The sequence below is a fragment of the Acomys minous genome (assembly GCF_964271855.1).
Source record: "Acomys minous genome assembly, chromosome: 2".
Classification (NCBI taxonomy): domain Eukaryota; kingdom Metazoa; phylum Chordata; class Mammalia; order Rodentia; family Muridae; genus Acomys; species Acomys minous.
This window is the reverse complement of record NC_140484.1, coordinates 88,284,073-88,300,242: the sequence shown is the minus strand read 5'-3', so window position 1 is coordinate 88,300,242 and position 16,170 is coordinate 88,284,073. Positions and strand designations below refer to the sequence as shown.

The window sequence follows — 16,170 nt, the reverse complement described above, 5'->3', positions numbered from 1 at the left end:
ATGTCCTTGGAGGGTTGGCTGCAGTATCCCTTGCAGATGCCAACATCTGTATCTGTTCAAATCCCTTACATAATAAAGTGTCGTATATAGTAATTATACAGATATTCCCACATACTTTAAGTCAATTACAGGTTACTTGTACAGTATAGATGCCATGTAAACAAGTGTCATACCATATTGTATAGGCAATCATGACAAAGCTTTCAAATTTGATGACGTACAGTACAAGTACAGGTGCACTATTTCTTGAAAACATTTTGAATCCAAGGTTTTGTTGAAACTGTGGTTGCTGAGTTCCACACTGAAGAGTTCTCAGCAAGGCCGATCTCTAATTCGTGCACAAAGGGACCAAGCGTAAGCTCAGTGTACTAATGGATGGATGAGTCCAGGTGGCGCTGAAGTACACGTCCTTAACACTCACACCTGTCCTCCTTCAATAATTTTGTTTGTCCAAGAACATATGGTTTGGCTCCTAACTACAATCTTATCTCTGAAGCGAACCCTACCTAAAGCAGCCACCTCACAATGCAGGTGATACGCTGTAAGCAAACTCAGAATGGGATACACTCAACAAGAAATGGCCAGAGGCAGACGCAGGCAAGGAGGGATGATGAATCCTTCCTGGAGAAACTAAAACATGACACATGTGCAGTAAGAAGGGAGGGCATTCTGGGCAGGAGGAACAGCATGGACAAAAAGTGAGATGTGAAATATTACAAATACGTTCAGAGGAACAGAAGCAACTTAGCAGTGGAGGGCACAATGCAGTAAAGAGGGAGGGCAGGAGGCTAAAGCACATCAGGTAGAGGAGACTGAGTTCATCTACAGTTGAGCGGGGAACCAAGAAAGTGACTTGAAAAGGAAAATTGCTGGGAATTTGAGTTTTAAGAATGATTACACTAAGGGCAAATGGGAGTAGCTTATGCCAGCGTAAGATGGACGTCAGAGACCAACACAGGGGTGGGAGCAGTGAGTAGAGATAAGAACCTAAAGTGGGAGGGGACAAGAGAAACGGGGAAGGGTGAGTCAGGAGATACTGAATCCGCTGAGGTTTTTTTTTTTTTTGCAATGCTTTCATGATTTTAAAAATCACTCATTAGCAACATTTCTTCTTAACCGAAATCACAACATATATTTTTAACACTTTCTCTGAAACTCATTTCTGTTTAGAAGAACCCAAAAACTTCAACTCAGAGGTCAAAATTCAAATCAACTGGCAGAACGCTCTCACATTTCTATATTGTTGTATGAAAATGTTTCTGCTTGATAAAAATGTGCACGTGCCTTCGTCACATTTGAAAGAGCAGAGGTACATGCATGACACTCCTAAGTGAAAACAGTATGTGGAAGCTTCTGATGACGGCACAGTGGCATAGTCGTATAATCCATCTTTTAATCCAGTGGTTTTACTGGAAAAGAATATTCCTTCTATTTGAGAGACATAAGAGAATACATTATCAGCTGTGTTGAACATTTGTCTCTCTATTCCTTTCTCCTTCCCAAATACCCAAAGCAGCAGTTCTCAACCTGTGGGTTGTGACCCCGTTGGAGGAGCGTCAAATGACTCTTTTTACAGTCATAATATCAGATACTTACATTACATCAAAATATCAGGTATCTATACTAAACTATCTTCATAACAGTACCAAAATTAACAGTTATGAAGGAGCAAAAGTAGTTTTATGGGTGGGGGTCACCACAACATGAGGAGCTGTGTTAAAGGGCTGTAGCATCAGGAAGGTTGAGACTCACTTCTCTAAAGATAGCTCCACATTCACTTGAGAAGGTCCAAGGCCTAAGGGAACTTCAAAGATGAGTTCTTACTCAGCTTCCCTACAAATGCACCTGATGTCCAGCACTGGGCACAACAGAGCTTTCCTGTCGCATAGACATTTCAATGTTCCTATGCTGATTAAAGCCAATGTTCCCATTAAGAATACCCTCATCTTCATAGCAATACAAACTATCAAATAATATTCACCCAAAACAGTAGACCTGGGGCCTTTAAACTTACTTTATATAACTTGGTAATCAGAACACTCAGGCAATTGTCAACATATGAATAATGAACATACACATTAGCTACTGTTAAGGGCAAACAGGGTTTTAACAGAAATGATAGCAAGATAGTCTAGTAATACTAGATCTTTTATGGTGAATAGATGAGTGTGGTTTATATTAAATAGACATTATAATGTTTACACTGGATCACTAAAATATAAATTCCTACTTATTTCTGTCTGATAAACAATACATTTCAAAAATATGCTCAAAAATCAGAGGTGAGATGGCCCCTGATATGAGCAGGCTCCATGAAGATGGAGACGCTGGCAATAACTGAGAATACAGGCATCCACGTAACGGTCACTGTAAGCAGACATTTCTAAAACTCATTTCTATTTTCAGTACAAGGAACAGACCCATTAATGTTTTAGGTGTATAGTGAGCATTTTGGTTTCTTTAAAAACCCAGATATGTTATGTGAATTTATTTTTGTTTTAATCCCAGGTGTGGGATATGGGGCTGCTTCAGATTGTCCACAGCAGCTCACTATGTGTCTCGTGCTCTGGCAGGGGCGTGATTTGTGCCAGCTGCAGGTGCAGATAGTTTAATTCTGGGAACTCTTGAGATGGTATAAATGGGAAAGCCCTGAAAGGGCCTGTGGCAGCTGCTACTCCCCATGATGCTGCTCCTGATGTTGCTGGTCCCTGCTGTTGTGCTTGCTGTTGCTAGATTAATTGCTGGTTTGCCAGATATTCTGACAAAGAAGACTGGACTTGCCAGTAGGAACCCAATGACCCTGATCGGCAGGTAGTAGTTTACAGAGGTCTACGTCTCCTTTCCCCTCTAACCTTCTTTCTCGACTTCCTAGTGTTAGGCGGTTGGAAGGTATTGAGGTGGAAAAGGGCCATAGATATAAGAACCTAAAGGAAATAGCTTAAAAAAAATGCACCTATACAGGTGGTCAGAGAATATTCTTCTAACTACCTGTCTTCCAGTGGCAGCAAACAAAATTGTAGGAAGTACATAATAATTAACGATTAATATCCATAAATGTGAGCTGGTATTTCCCAGTCTCCTCCTGTATTAGGTTGCAGTACATTTTAAATTCAAATTAGAGTTTTGGTTTTAATCGTGTCCCAAATCATTCATTTGTTCAGTAGCATTTTACCAGGCACCTAATAAGGCCTGGGGCTACAAAGATAAAGGAGTTAAGTTTTTGCTAAAAAGCTGTTTATAATCTAACGCAAGTACACGATACACAAACAGCCAAGGTATACTGCACTAAGTACTACTCTGGTGGTGGAATGGCAAATGACACTTGGTACTGATAAAGAGCTGTTAGGATACAGTAAGGAAGTGCCCATAAGGTACCAGCAACTGCACACATTACCGTAGCTGAACAGGCTCTAAGGACAAAACAGAACCATCTAGAAGACTCACTGTGTAGCTTTGACAATGTCACAGTTACTGGAGTCCTCTATAAGAGGAAGAACTTCTTTTGCTTTCGCAAGTTCTTTGTTTTCGTGTGCACAGATGCCGTGTCGACCAAATCCTGGAAGGTGGGAGCCATGGCTGTGATTCCTGCACTGAAGAGTAAGAGCAATTGACAAAGCATGTAAAGAATAAACATCGTAATGCTAACAAATTAAACTGCGTTAACCTCTTACAGAAGAATCTTAGAGAAGAACCAATATATCTATTATCTATATAATCTATCTATATCTATATATCTACACACATACATATACACACAGACAGACAGACAAACAGACAGTCATAAAACAGGTCATCTGAAAAGGCCCAAATGTGCCGTGGTAGTTGTAGCAGGAGAGGGTGGGGGCTACTGACGCTGTAGGGACATTAGCAGGATCGTGTTTTCAGAGGTGTGGTGGGCACACCCTAACAGAATATTCTCACTTCCTAATGATCAAGCTCTTGCATCTTCCTTTCCCCTTGGAGATGGAAACAGCCAGTGACAAAGAATATGACAAAGGTGGCAGGATAATGACTTCTACAACAAGGTTAATAAGGCTGTCTTAGCAGAGGCTCTGCAAAAACAGGCTGCTATGAAACAAAAGAGACTGCGAGAAGCCCAGACGGCAAGGGATGAGGGTGGCTTCAAGAAGTGAAAGTGCTCCTGGGTGGCAGACATCACGAAAATGAGAACATTTATCAAGCATCCACAAATAGCTGAACCGTATTACTAACCACATGAGCTTGAGAAAGAACTCGAAGTTCTATAAGGGAACACAGCTCAGGCATGACATCAGCTTGAGAGACCCCGAGCAAAGAAAGGATCCAGCGAAGCTGTGTCTGGACCTCTGACAAGCAGAAATACTGAGCTAATAAACAGGCGCTCTAAGCCACTATATGTGTGGTCATTTGTCATGTAGCAGCAGAAAGCCAGCACAGAAATGAGCAGAGTTCAGGGAGGGAATCCCATCAGCCAGGTCTGGGCTCAGGCCTAGTCATTTCAGTTACCAAGAGGTCAGCAACAGTGACAACTGTTAACAACTTCATTAAATTATCAAGTGGACAAAGCATCAGAAAACAGGTTTCAAAGGATTAAAATCTTCAGTTCAAATGAAGCTCACTGAGTTACTTTAATGGCCCCCAAAGCAAAGATCTAATTTTGGGAGAGGGATTCTTAACAGCTGAATATTTTAGATACTTCACACTTCCTAAACGCATAAAGGTATTGTTTGCATATATTCTAAAATTAAAAAAAACAAAAACAAAACAGACTCTAAAGTTCAGCTCCAATAGTGGTAAGACCTTATACCATTCTTTAGTATAATAACCAATTAAATCAACCTTTTAAACTGTTCAAATCCCCAAGCAGAAATAAAGTGTTCCATGTCAGTAAGTGTATTATTGATTTTGCTAAGACATGGCACCGAGAGTGGCCTGGAGGCTGTATGCCAGTGACAGAATGCCTACCAAGCATGTATGAGGCCCTAGGTTCAAACCTCAGAGATAGAGGCAATACTGAAGTAGAGGGTAATTCCACAAACTACTCTTAAGCAAACTAAGATGTATTTATCTACAATTTAAAGATGATTTAAAACCCAGCAGTACTTACACCTTCAAAATAGCTTCCTTGGAAGATTATTAGTTATTACAATTATATTACATCGAAATGTTTTAGCATTTTCGTCCTGAAACTGCCCACAGAGCTGCTTTATGGAACATCTATCTTGGCTTAGACGGCAGCACATATGCATCTGAGTACAAGATCTCTCCTTAGCCATCTATTAAATAAAGTAGGGTCTTGTACTTTTGTGCACAATGCAATAGCCAGAAACAGACATTAGCCCTGGCAGTCCTGCTCTTTTAAAGAAGGCCTAGAAAACTGGACAAAATACCTGAAATAAACTTTTAACTATGAACAATAGTTAAATTTAACTATTTAAATCAGAATTTAAGAAAAAAAGTTGGTTTTTTTTGTTTTTGTTTTGTTTTGTTTTGTTTTTTTTGGTAAAAAGAAGAAGAATGAAAGGGCATGGAGCTGGGCAGGCAGGGAGGTGGGGAAGATTTGAGAGGAGTTGAGGCAAGGAAAACCATGATCAGAACATACTATGTAAAACAAAAACAAAAAACAAAACAAAACAAAACCCTTTTTTCAATTAAAAAAAAAGTAAAGAAGGTGGGTGAATCTTATCATGGATCCAAAGCTTTCAGATTTATGGGTACTTTGAGAAAAACACTTATGATACCTCCAACTTGTGGCTCACTAGCCTCAGGCACCTGAAGACACCTATGAATGTGGCTGAATGCAGACCAAAACGACACAGTAAACTTAATATATTGAGATTGTGGGTGATTATTTTAGGCAACTTTGTAGCAACACTGGGTTGTAATGTTAAAAGGCCTGCTAGAGCCTCAGGGCTCTACAAATGAGAAGCCAGAAAGGCTGAGGTGGCTTAAGGTGAGAGCAGATTTCAAGAGAGGTAAGCTCAGCAAGGAAGAAAGTGTGAATTATGGGGTGGGGGGAGGGGGGGAGGAGGTGGGGAGTGTGGGGGAGGGAGTGTGGGGGGGGCAGGGGGTGGAAGAGGTGTGGGCAGTGCTGAAGCTTAAGATTTGAGATACTTAAAGTTTCTCAATGCTTCCTAAAAACAAACATTATTTGCATATATTCTAAATTTAAAAAAAAACCAATGTACTCTACGATGCATATACAGAGTGAATTCTACACGGCTAGAAAAAGGCTGTCAATGGAAATCCCAATTTAAACATAAAAATATACACTAAGGTACACAAGCACTAAGCCTAAGGAATGCAGCGCTTATATGTCTACAATATTTTGAAGAGTAAAAGAGACTTTGTAATATTATAGAGCTGATTACATAAGAAGATATAACAATACTGAATGTAGATAGAATTCAAATGTTTAAATTCATGAAGTAAAAACTGACAGAACTTAAAAAAGAAATCAGTTCACAAGTATAGAGATTACAATACTTCTTTCACCAACTGTAGTAAGAGTGAACACAAAATAACACGGTTGAGAAAAACAAGCAAGCAAACAAGCAAGCGAACCTGGGAACCAGAAAGAGACTTTTAAAACAGTACCACTTGGCCAACTGTTAGCACAACAGATGTATAGTATATTTCACATAGGTCTTAATTTGCATACCGCTAATGGCTAATGAGGCTGAGCATTATTTCACGTGCTCATCTGTCTTCTGTATAATCTATCTGCTATGGAGTTTCTGTTCAAGTCTTTGCCTCCCTCTCTCTTTTTTCGATACAGCGTCTCACTACATACAGTTCAGCCTCCAGCCTGTGGTGAGGCTCCTGTTTCTGCTTCCTGACAGCTGGGATGCCAGTCATGTGCTAACACGGCCACTTTCCAGTTTTCATCTGTGCTACTTTGTTTTCTTACTGTTACGTTTTAAGAGTTCTTGATGTTAAACAATCTAGATTAGTACTGGAGATATGTGACTTGCAAATATTTTCTCCTGTGCTGTAGCTTCCCTTTCCTTAGATGAATCATTCATAAGAGTGTTTTAAATTTTGATGTCCAGTTTATCAACTTGCTATTTCACAGATGGATTTTTTTTTTTTTTTGGATCTGTGCTTAATTCCAGGAACCACTCTAGAAATTACAATTATTCTGGCCACAGAGGAAAGTTCTAGTACCCATGCTGCCAGAAGATCCCTTTCTCGTTCCCTGAGTGAACTGGATTGCTCATGGAGCTCTGTCAACAGGGATACCCTCTTCAAGGGCCCAACACTACAACAGGGGCAAACCAGGGCTGAAGAAGGTAAATTATCTGGCTGGGTTCATAGAGTTTGATTTCTGGGCTACCTCAGTTGATTTATCATTTACTTTTCCAGAGTCCTTCAGGAGATGTTATGTAGTCTGCCAGATTTCACATCCACATTCAGTGGGAGAGAGCTTTTATCCCTTCATCTCACCCAGAACCAGAACCGCAATGCTCTTTTGGACAGATTTGTTCAGATCTGTCTGCTAAATAATCAAAACACAGAGCCATTCGCAGTCAAAACCATGTAGTTAGTTAGATTAAAAGAAAAGTAAGAACCCTTTAGGATTCTTTCTATATGACAGTAACTAGAATCTATTCAACTGTAAGAAAGCTGGCTCTAAATAGTCTATGATTCTGATAACATTTGATTTTCTCTGGTCTACCTAGGATTCCAGTTCACAAGCGACTCGGGGTACCAGGATAACATGTTCTTTTTCTTTGTTTGTTTGTTTGTTTTTATAAGATACACGTATTGTTGGGGAGAAAGAGAAAGAAAGGAATAACAAAAAGACATAGCTAGCTGGATACTTCTCCACAGGGAAGAAAAGGGCCGAAACTGAAGAGGATGTAAGAGGCATAAGTGTATACTGGTGGCGAATTTTACAATATAGGTTCCCAATTTTTCTTATTTTCAAGATCAAGATGAAGAGGTGAGGGTCTATGCCGCTTCCCCTTGACTCTAAGCTCTGCGAACTGTTTCAGTAACGACACACTGCAGAAATGATGCTGTGCCCGTTGGCAAACCCAGGCCTTGGAAGCTGGCAGCCTCCTCTCCCTGTCTTTGAGACACACTTTAGAATCCAGCTACTACGCTATGTAGAAGACCAGGTCACATGCCACACAGAGGGATCTGTTGAGAGGCAGCGTTTAACTGCCAGATCTGCAAGTAAGGACACTCCTAGATAATACCAGCCCCAGCTAGCAATACTCACTCACTTAGCTTCAGTCTTTCCAGCTGGAGACACAAGGGAAGAAGGGGACAAACCGACCTGAACCAGGACATTCAAATTCCCCATGCACAGAATCCATGAGTTAATGACTGTTTTTTTTTTTTTCATTATGTTTTTGAGTAGTCTGTTACAGCACAACAGATAACTAGAACAGCTTTAAGCTATAGGAGAAGTACTACTCAATCAAATTATTCTTAAAATAGTAAGTACTCTGCAAGTTACAGCGGACTCTTAAGAGTCTGGATCTGGAAAACTCTGGTGAAAGTCGTATCCCTGACTAGCAAATACAATGCGGGTAGGGAAGTATGGCAGAAAAACCATTAAACTTTATTACAATACCCATAGAAGTATCAGAGCTAAGTTTCTAAATTTACTGTTGGTTGAACACCAATGTCAGACTCTAATTTTTGATGCTTTACACAAAGCTATGAATGCATCCAATACAAACCACCGCCCTCATAGCACTCATATCCAGCAGAGAGGAAAGAAAGAGGCATCAGGATCAACAGTATATTACATGCTATTAAATGCTGGGGAGAAATGTGAAACGGGGCACGGGGCCAAGGAGTGCTGTTGTCAGTGACAATGGGAAAGGCCTGCAGCCTTAAGCATAAGGGGACTGAAAGTGCTACATCAAGGTGAGAGTTATCTGTGGGCATTATGGAAATGGAGGAAGAAGCCACATCAATACACAGCATTCCAGACAGAGCAAGTAAGTATAAAGACCTGGAACCCAGCGTAGCTGGGAGTTCCCTGAGCAAACCAAACTGTAAAAGATGAAGCCTTAAATGTAACTGAGAACCATACTGGGTAGGAAAATTCTGGCAAAAAGCTATCCGCACTCAAAACGAACTTCAACAAAGGGGATGCTTTTGTCTGTTCTGTTCATGAAGAATAGAGCGTTAACTTCCAGGAGACGCTGAAAACACATCTTCCAGATTAATGAATGGAATCTTGGCTGTGCCACCTAGCTGCTCTGGTAGCATGTGACTGCACTTTCTTGAGTCTCAGTCCTCACTTTTAAAATCAGAAATAATTACTCTTACCTAGCTCACAGTGAGTAGTGAGGACCAAGAGAGGGGATTTCTAAGAGGCGAAAGCGCTTCACATTATAACTGAAGAAAATAACAACAGCCAATTACTATGAACAATAACCTGTCTTGCCCTGCCAACTTCAAGCTCTAAAATCAGCCTCTCCCTCCTGATGTCATGGAACCTGAGCAGGGTTATTTTCTCTTCAGCCTGGAGGAGTAAACATAAGCTCTTACAGGCTTTTTATTAATGAGTGACAGTAATTAAGAAATGATGGCCACTCTTACCAACTTTTGAGCCTGAGAAAAATAATGAGACATAGTTTCATGTAAAGAACCCACACCCTTGTGTAAGAACCCAGTCTCCCTACACATAATTTTTATTTCCTTTAAAATGCAAGAACCCCCAATAAAAACACCTCAGTACGTTATTTTCCACTTAAACCTACACTAAACTAGTTGAAGAGGAAAAATAGAGATGTGTAGAACACTCTTGGGAGGCCAAGCAATGTGATTATCTCAAATTGTGTGAAACTTCACTTCTAGCTTAACTCGAATCACAGCGCTTCCGTTTTCTCATCTGTAAATGGGGATTTCTTTTGCTTAAGGACTTTGATGCCGGGATAGAAAGATGCACATAAAAGCATGTGGCCAAGGCTTTAAACATTTGCTAGGACTGAAGAAGCCTGGAAATATTGAGAGCGTCTACTAAATGCCAGTTCTTGGTCTTCAGAGGTCACAATCAAAAGGGACAAATTCCTCGTTCTCTTGGCTTTTTATACCTTCTCCTACAGCCCCCTCTGTCTAATCTAGCCCTCCTCAAGAGTAGAATCCTTTGGGATTTTGCAGATGGTACCAAGGAGCTCCCTCTTCCTGCCTCCTCATGCTCCACGCTTTCAAGGAGTAGGAAGGATGTGGGTGAGAACAAGAGCTAAGAATTACTCAACAGCATCTCTTAGTCTCCAGGCCAAGGTCGAAGGTTGGCTCGGCTACCTCAGGTGTGTCACCTGACACCCTCCAGGTTCCCCAGCGACTTTGGCGCCTGTGCACGACGCCCTGCCGCCGGATGGAGGCTGCAGGAGCGCCCGCCCTTGCTTTGCGGCCGCCGCAGAGGACAAGCAGCATCTTTCTCAGAGTGGCCAAGGCCCAGGCCCCGCCGTCCCCGCGGAGCCGCCTCACCTGGCCGCAGCTCTGGTCCCCACCGCCGTCCCCGCCCCGCCGCGCTCACCTGCGAGCCCAGCCCCGGACCCTCCATCACTCCCAGCGCCCGCCCGGCCGCGGCTCCAGCGCAGTGTGGCCGCCGCCGCTCGCCGGCCAGCACGCCTCAGCCGCCTCTCGCCCACTTCCGGCTCGAGCCCCGCCCCCGTAGCTGCGCGCGTTCCAGCGCTGCCAATCTGCCACGTGGAGCCAATCCCCGCCCTCTCTCTCATGGGGGCGGGACTTTCTCACCTCTAGAGACGAGCGTGCCCCGCCTTCTTGCCTTTCCTTCGCTGTGCTTTTTCTCTCAGCCCCACCCTGAGGTCTTGGCACCTTCTGAGGTTCCCCTTCTGGGAGGCTCTGCAGATGCATGTTCTGGCTGTTATTCCAAAGTCCAAGCTAGCTGTCCTTGTGGCAACCTCTCCCTCACCTCAGTCAAGAATAACTTCATGTAAATATTGGTGTGGTTAATTGAGGAAAAGTATGCTTAGTTCCTCAGCAGTGATTTGGCAGATGTAGAGCATACTGTTTCATAGACAACTTTACAGATGTTAACTGCTGTGAAATGTTTGCTGCTCTTTAGTCATGTGCTCTTGAACAAGGCACTTCTACCCTCACGGCCTGCTTCCTCATAGAAAGCGGGAAGTCTGAGCAGTTGAGATGGCTCAATGGCTAAAGTCGGTTGTCACCAAGTCTCACGACCTGAGTTTGTTCTCCAGGATTATGGCGGGAAGGGAAAGTCTCAACGTTTTCCACTGAACTAACACACACACACACACACACACACACACACACACACACACACACACACACTGCACAAAAGCTCACTCACCACACACTCCACAAGTAAATTAATAAATATAAGTTAATAAATGCAACAAAATAAGTTTAAAAAAATAGATGAGTTCCACAGGGGAGGTAGAGATAAACCGGGCAAGCCTCACCCCACCCCTTTTGGTGGACTGCATGGAGGAGCTGGCATTTAAGTCTTGCACAGATTGATGTGCTGTGAAACAAGGACATTCTAGGTTCTTCCTGGTGGGGAGCTCTCTCCTACCTTAGCACCCAGAAAACAATGGGGGTTTCCCAGGCTAGCACTCAGCACAGTTCTTTGTGATAATTCCTTGGCGTGCCTATCACTAAGCCTAACTGGGTTAGATCCTTAGACTCTAATTCAGAATAGAATTAAAAATATTATGGCTCTACATCCTATGAACCGTGAAATAAGTGTCTGGAAATGAAGTGCTGGGTTTACCCGTGAGCAAAGAATTACTTTTAGGCCATAAAATTGTAAGTGTATTGTTAATATCGTCAGTAGTCCTGCTGGGCACACCACAGCTCACCCACAGAGCCTACACCCACTGAGGATGGGAAACATTGTGTGTGTCTTGGAACTCCCAGCGCCCAGAACTAGAGACCTAGAACATACCTACCGTAATTACAGAGAGCAGCTGGGTGGATGCACAAATGTGTCATCATGCAGAACCAACTGAATGACAAATATGAGGAAGGGCAGGTGACTTCCTTCAGAGTCAGAGGAAAAGGCAGCTAATTTGGATAGGGTAGGATGAAGCCTGGGGAGGGGCTCAAAGAGGAGAGAACCTTGTGATGTAGTCACTTCCTAATCATTACCTGATCGGATGCCTGTTTGTGGATCACTTGGTGTGTGTTGGCATTACATCTAACCCATGGGATGGTGCTGACTGGTTCCACAAGCTCCAAACCATTCGGCTAATGAGTGGTAGAGAGAGGATCAGTCCCATTTCTTTTGTTAGCTAGTGCTTCAGCCAAATGTAGTTGAGTTCTTTTTGTCTTTAAAGAGTTATTAAGCTGCTGTTAAACTTGATGGAGACTTGAAATCTGTTCTGTGATTTTGTTTTGATGGCTTAACATACTGGAAGAATCGGCACTGAGCAAATTCTTACACCCCACTTCTTAGCCAGGCTTCTAATTCCACTCTGCTCGTTAGTTTTATCCCCTTAATAAGGTACTTCGGGTTAAGACAAGCATACCTGTGTCTAATTCCTCTGTGAGATGGAGCCTAGTGATGCTGCTAAGTGCTGTCACAGACTGTCACCTCTGAAAATACTGTTGAGGACATGCCCCGGTGGAAAATCATGAATGTGTGTGTGCATGCTTCTGAAGCTACCTGGGTTGGAATCACAGCTTCAGCCTTTAGGAATTCTGTGACCTTCAAAGTGTTGCTGCATCTTTCTCCTTCAGCTTTCTCACCTACAAATAGGACACCAAATGATATTTACTTCATAGTACTGTTGAAAGAATTTGATGAACTGATGTGTGCGAACTGCTAAGAGGACAGCTTGGTACATTCCAGGCTTTGTAAATGGCTTAGTTTGTGAGCATAACTGCCACGTCCCTCCTCAGGAGTGGGGTTGGGAGAACACTGAATGGGACCAGCTGGGTGCTGCTGTATAAAGGGAAAGGGACAGAAATTCAGCAAGCCTGGCTTCTAATTTACACACACTCCCTCTGTGTGAGATTCCCAGAGTTGCTATTAAAAAAAAAGCACTACTGACTGAGTGGCCAAAGTGCCGGGGAGCTATTGTCATATAGCCCTGAGTGCTGGAAGCCTCAGGTCGGGGGCTCAGCAGGCTTGGTGTCTTCTGAGGCCGACCTTATTAGCTTGCAGATGGTCGCGCTCTCCATGTGTCTTCACATGGGGTCCTTTGCATGTGTTTGTATCCAAATGCTCTCTTCTTGTATAGACAGGAATTAAATTGGATTAGAGCCCGCCCTGCCTATATTTTACTCTTATTACCGCATATTTAAAAAACCCCATAGGCAAAGGAGTTACATTCTGAAATACTAGGTTTTAAGATGTCAGTATATGAAGGGAGAAAAACAGGACATTCTTCTCCCTACAAGAATGTGTGATTCTGACCAAACTGTTCCCTCTTTTTGTAAGCGTCCTCATGCAGGAATCCACCTGGAAGTTGAGGCTGAAAGCACCCCCCCCCTTTTTTATGGTTCCTTGTAGCTTTGATCACATAACTTTCCTAAGTAAAATTAAGCCTTTTCTACCTCTCTCTCTCTAATGCCCTTACCTAGGTGGCACTAGCCTCAGCCTTCAAGCACATATTAACTTTCTCCTACATGCCAGACATCACTCGACATTGGGAAAGCATTCGAGCAGGAAAGAGACCAGTTCTCCTGACTCCCATGGCTTACTGCCTAGCACCAAGAGAGACTCTAGAACCAGCTCACCAGAACTCCCTCTTGTAGTCAGCCTTGCAGTTCTTGAGTGGATCGTTATCTTTCTTCATGACTGTGGACTATTTGTGAGCATCCATGTTTTTCCTTCCCCCACTATGCTTTGTACATGTATGTGGCAAACAGTGAAGCCTGACAGAAAAAAAAAAGGGCCAAACATATAAACAAATAAACAACGACAATGTAGAAAGCGGTCTGCAAGGATGATGGCAAAAGGTGGCTCAGATCCACAGATTATACTAAATGGTTTTTTTTTTCCTACACAATGTTCAAGAGTATTTGCTTTGAGTATCTCATGTTAGGATTTCATAGTATCTGCTGACACAGTATGGCTGACAACTGATTTCATTCTGCCTAATTTTTTTTTATTCTGTGATTGTTGTCGTTGTGCTAGTGGCACCAGAATGGCCCATTGGAATGTCAGAACAAAGCAAACAGGCAGTGAGAACAGTGAAGACAGCACAGCCCACACATTCGTCTGCGGAGAGCTTCCCACATGCACCAGGTAGGAAACTCCAAGGCTGCGTGCTGCGGGCTGGAGGGCAGGTAGGGAGGAACGCTTGCTGAGACAAGTGTGGGCTGAGCTCCCGATTTGTGCCAGGTACAGGCTAAAACACCGTGAGAGGCTAAAAGTAGACAACAGTAGTCAGTCTCTGCACTGCTGATGGCAACAGAAAAACAGGTGAAGAGAAGCAGAGGTGACTCACGCGCTAAAGGGAAACGTTCTAAGATGACAAGGACCCCAGCAGCCTGGGGATCAGGCTGCTACGGAGAGAGTTCCCTTCAGAGAGCCATGGGAACTGGGACAATTCCCCAGAAAGGGAACCTACGGTAGATGAAATTCCAAGCACCCAAAGTCATTTATCACCCCCACCAACTCTTAACTCATTCAGGGCCACCAGAGAAAAATGCTACAATGAGCGACTTAAAAGAAAGTGTTATCACTGTCTCACAATTCCATAGGCTGAAGGTCCCAAATTAAGGTGTGAACGGGGCTGTGGTCTCTCGGAAGTTCTAGGGCAATAGGCCCCGTGCCCTTTCCTCATGTCTGATGGTCACTGGCAAGCCTTGCATCTGCCTGTAGGGGTAACTTTTCAGCTTCTGCTTCTTCTGTGATGGCATACACCCTATTTTTCTGTCTCTGCATTATTCTTCCCTTCTTGTAAGGGTAGCACTCACTGGTTTAGGTCCCACCCTCATCCATTTGTAAAATTGTCTTGTTTCTACAAAACCCTATTTCCAAATATAATCAAATTCACAGGCGCCAGGACTTAAGACTTAAACATGTGTTTGGAGGGCACAATTCAACCCTCGGCAGAAAGTGAGGGAGGAAGTGAGATCTCATCTGATTCATAGCTGAGACGTATGATGTTGGAGTAGTGAGAAATGAGCTAGAAATCAGTCTGAGATGAGACGTGCTTTTTAGAGAGAGAGAGAGAGAAAGGAAGAGAGAGAGAGAGAGAGAGAGAGAGAGAGAGAGAGAGAGAGAGAGAGAGAGAAGGAGAGGCCAAGGCAGAAGGGCATAATGAAGGACACTGGACACCTGAGAGATAGCAAAGGCCCCTGGGATACTGGAGGGGCACAGAAACAAAAGTGCCAGGAAATCGGGAGAAAATAGATTCTACTATCTTGTCCAAGTGCACGCTGTGTGAGTCACAAGAGCCCAGGGTAAACTTCCACACCATCTAGCAGGGCTGAAAAGAATAACTATTTAGAGGGAAGAGAGCAAGAATTAATGAGAGGGAGAGAGGGAGTAGAAAGATTGAGAGGGATGGCTGTTGGCTTCTGCCTCACAGGCCAGCATTCCATAAATGTGATTTCTCTCACTATGTTGTTTCTGTCACTGCCTCCAGTGACTGGGAGAGCCTAGTCATCACTAAATGTTTTCTGGGTGAAAGGGGTAAAACTTGTCAGAAACTCTCCCCCTGAAGACATGGTTGAGGAGGAACGGTGGAGAAAGATATGTAAACCAAAGGTTAGCCTGGAGCTCCCAATTCAGCTAATCACATTGCTCATTTTCAAGCTCTCATAGGTCCTTGCCCCCTAAAATTTGAGTTAGGAGGAGAGCAGCTCACCTCCCCTCTTTGCTTCAGGGAGCTGTGGGCCTCTGGTGGATGCCCACGGTACAGGTGCTAGCACCAGTCATATGAGGAACTCAAATGTCTGGAAGCTTCCTATAACACAACCATGATGAAGAGCTCACGGGGCTAGTGTGCCCCCAGGGTATAGCAGTTCAGAACAGAGGACACAAGTCACCGGGTGACCTGAATGGAGGACACTAGCGGCCAGGCTTCCTGTCGTGAGCAGAGCTGAGCCACTTACCCACAGAGTGTCCTTTCCGGCGTCAGTTTCCTCCTCCAGTACAGATGCATTTTGCTGTGTGGGGGAAAAGAAGGAGCTCTGGGCAAGATTACCAATGTCCTTCAAGTCTGCACAGCTGTCACAGGCTGTCGCAGGGCCTCAGGCAAGACAGGCAGTCTCTGGTCT

At 43.5% G+C, this 16,170-nt stretch overlaps 1 protein-coding gene across 1 annotated transcript in view; it reads right to left on the bottom strand.

Moving 5' to 3' along the window:
• The window catches only part of ZDHHC13 (zDHHC palmitoyltransferase 13), a 40,924-nt gene extending 30,307 nt beyond the window's left edge, over positions 1-10,617 (bottom strand). Inside the window, exons 1-2 of the mRNA XM_084772868.1 lie at positions 10,484-10,617; positions 3,445-3,590 (exon numbers count right to left, since the gene is read on the bottom strand). Of these exons, the coding sequence (XP_084628994.1) occupies positions 3,445-3,590; positions 10,484-10,510 (173 nt within the window). The 5' untranslated portion in view covers positions 10,511-10,617. The remainder of the gene's footprint in view (positions 1-3,444; positions 3,591-10,483) is intronic.
• Between the last annotated feature and the right edge of the window lie 5,553 nt (positions 10,618-16,170).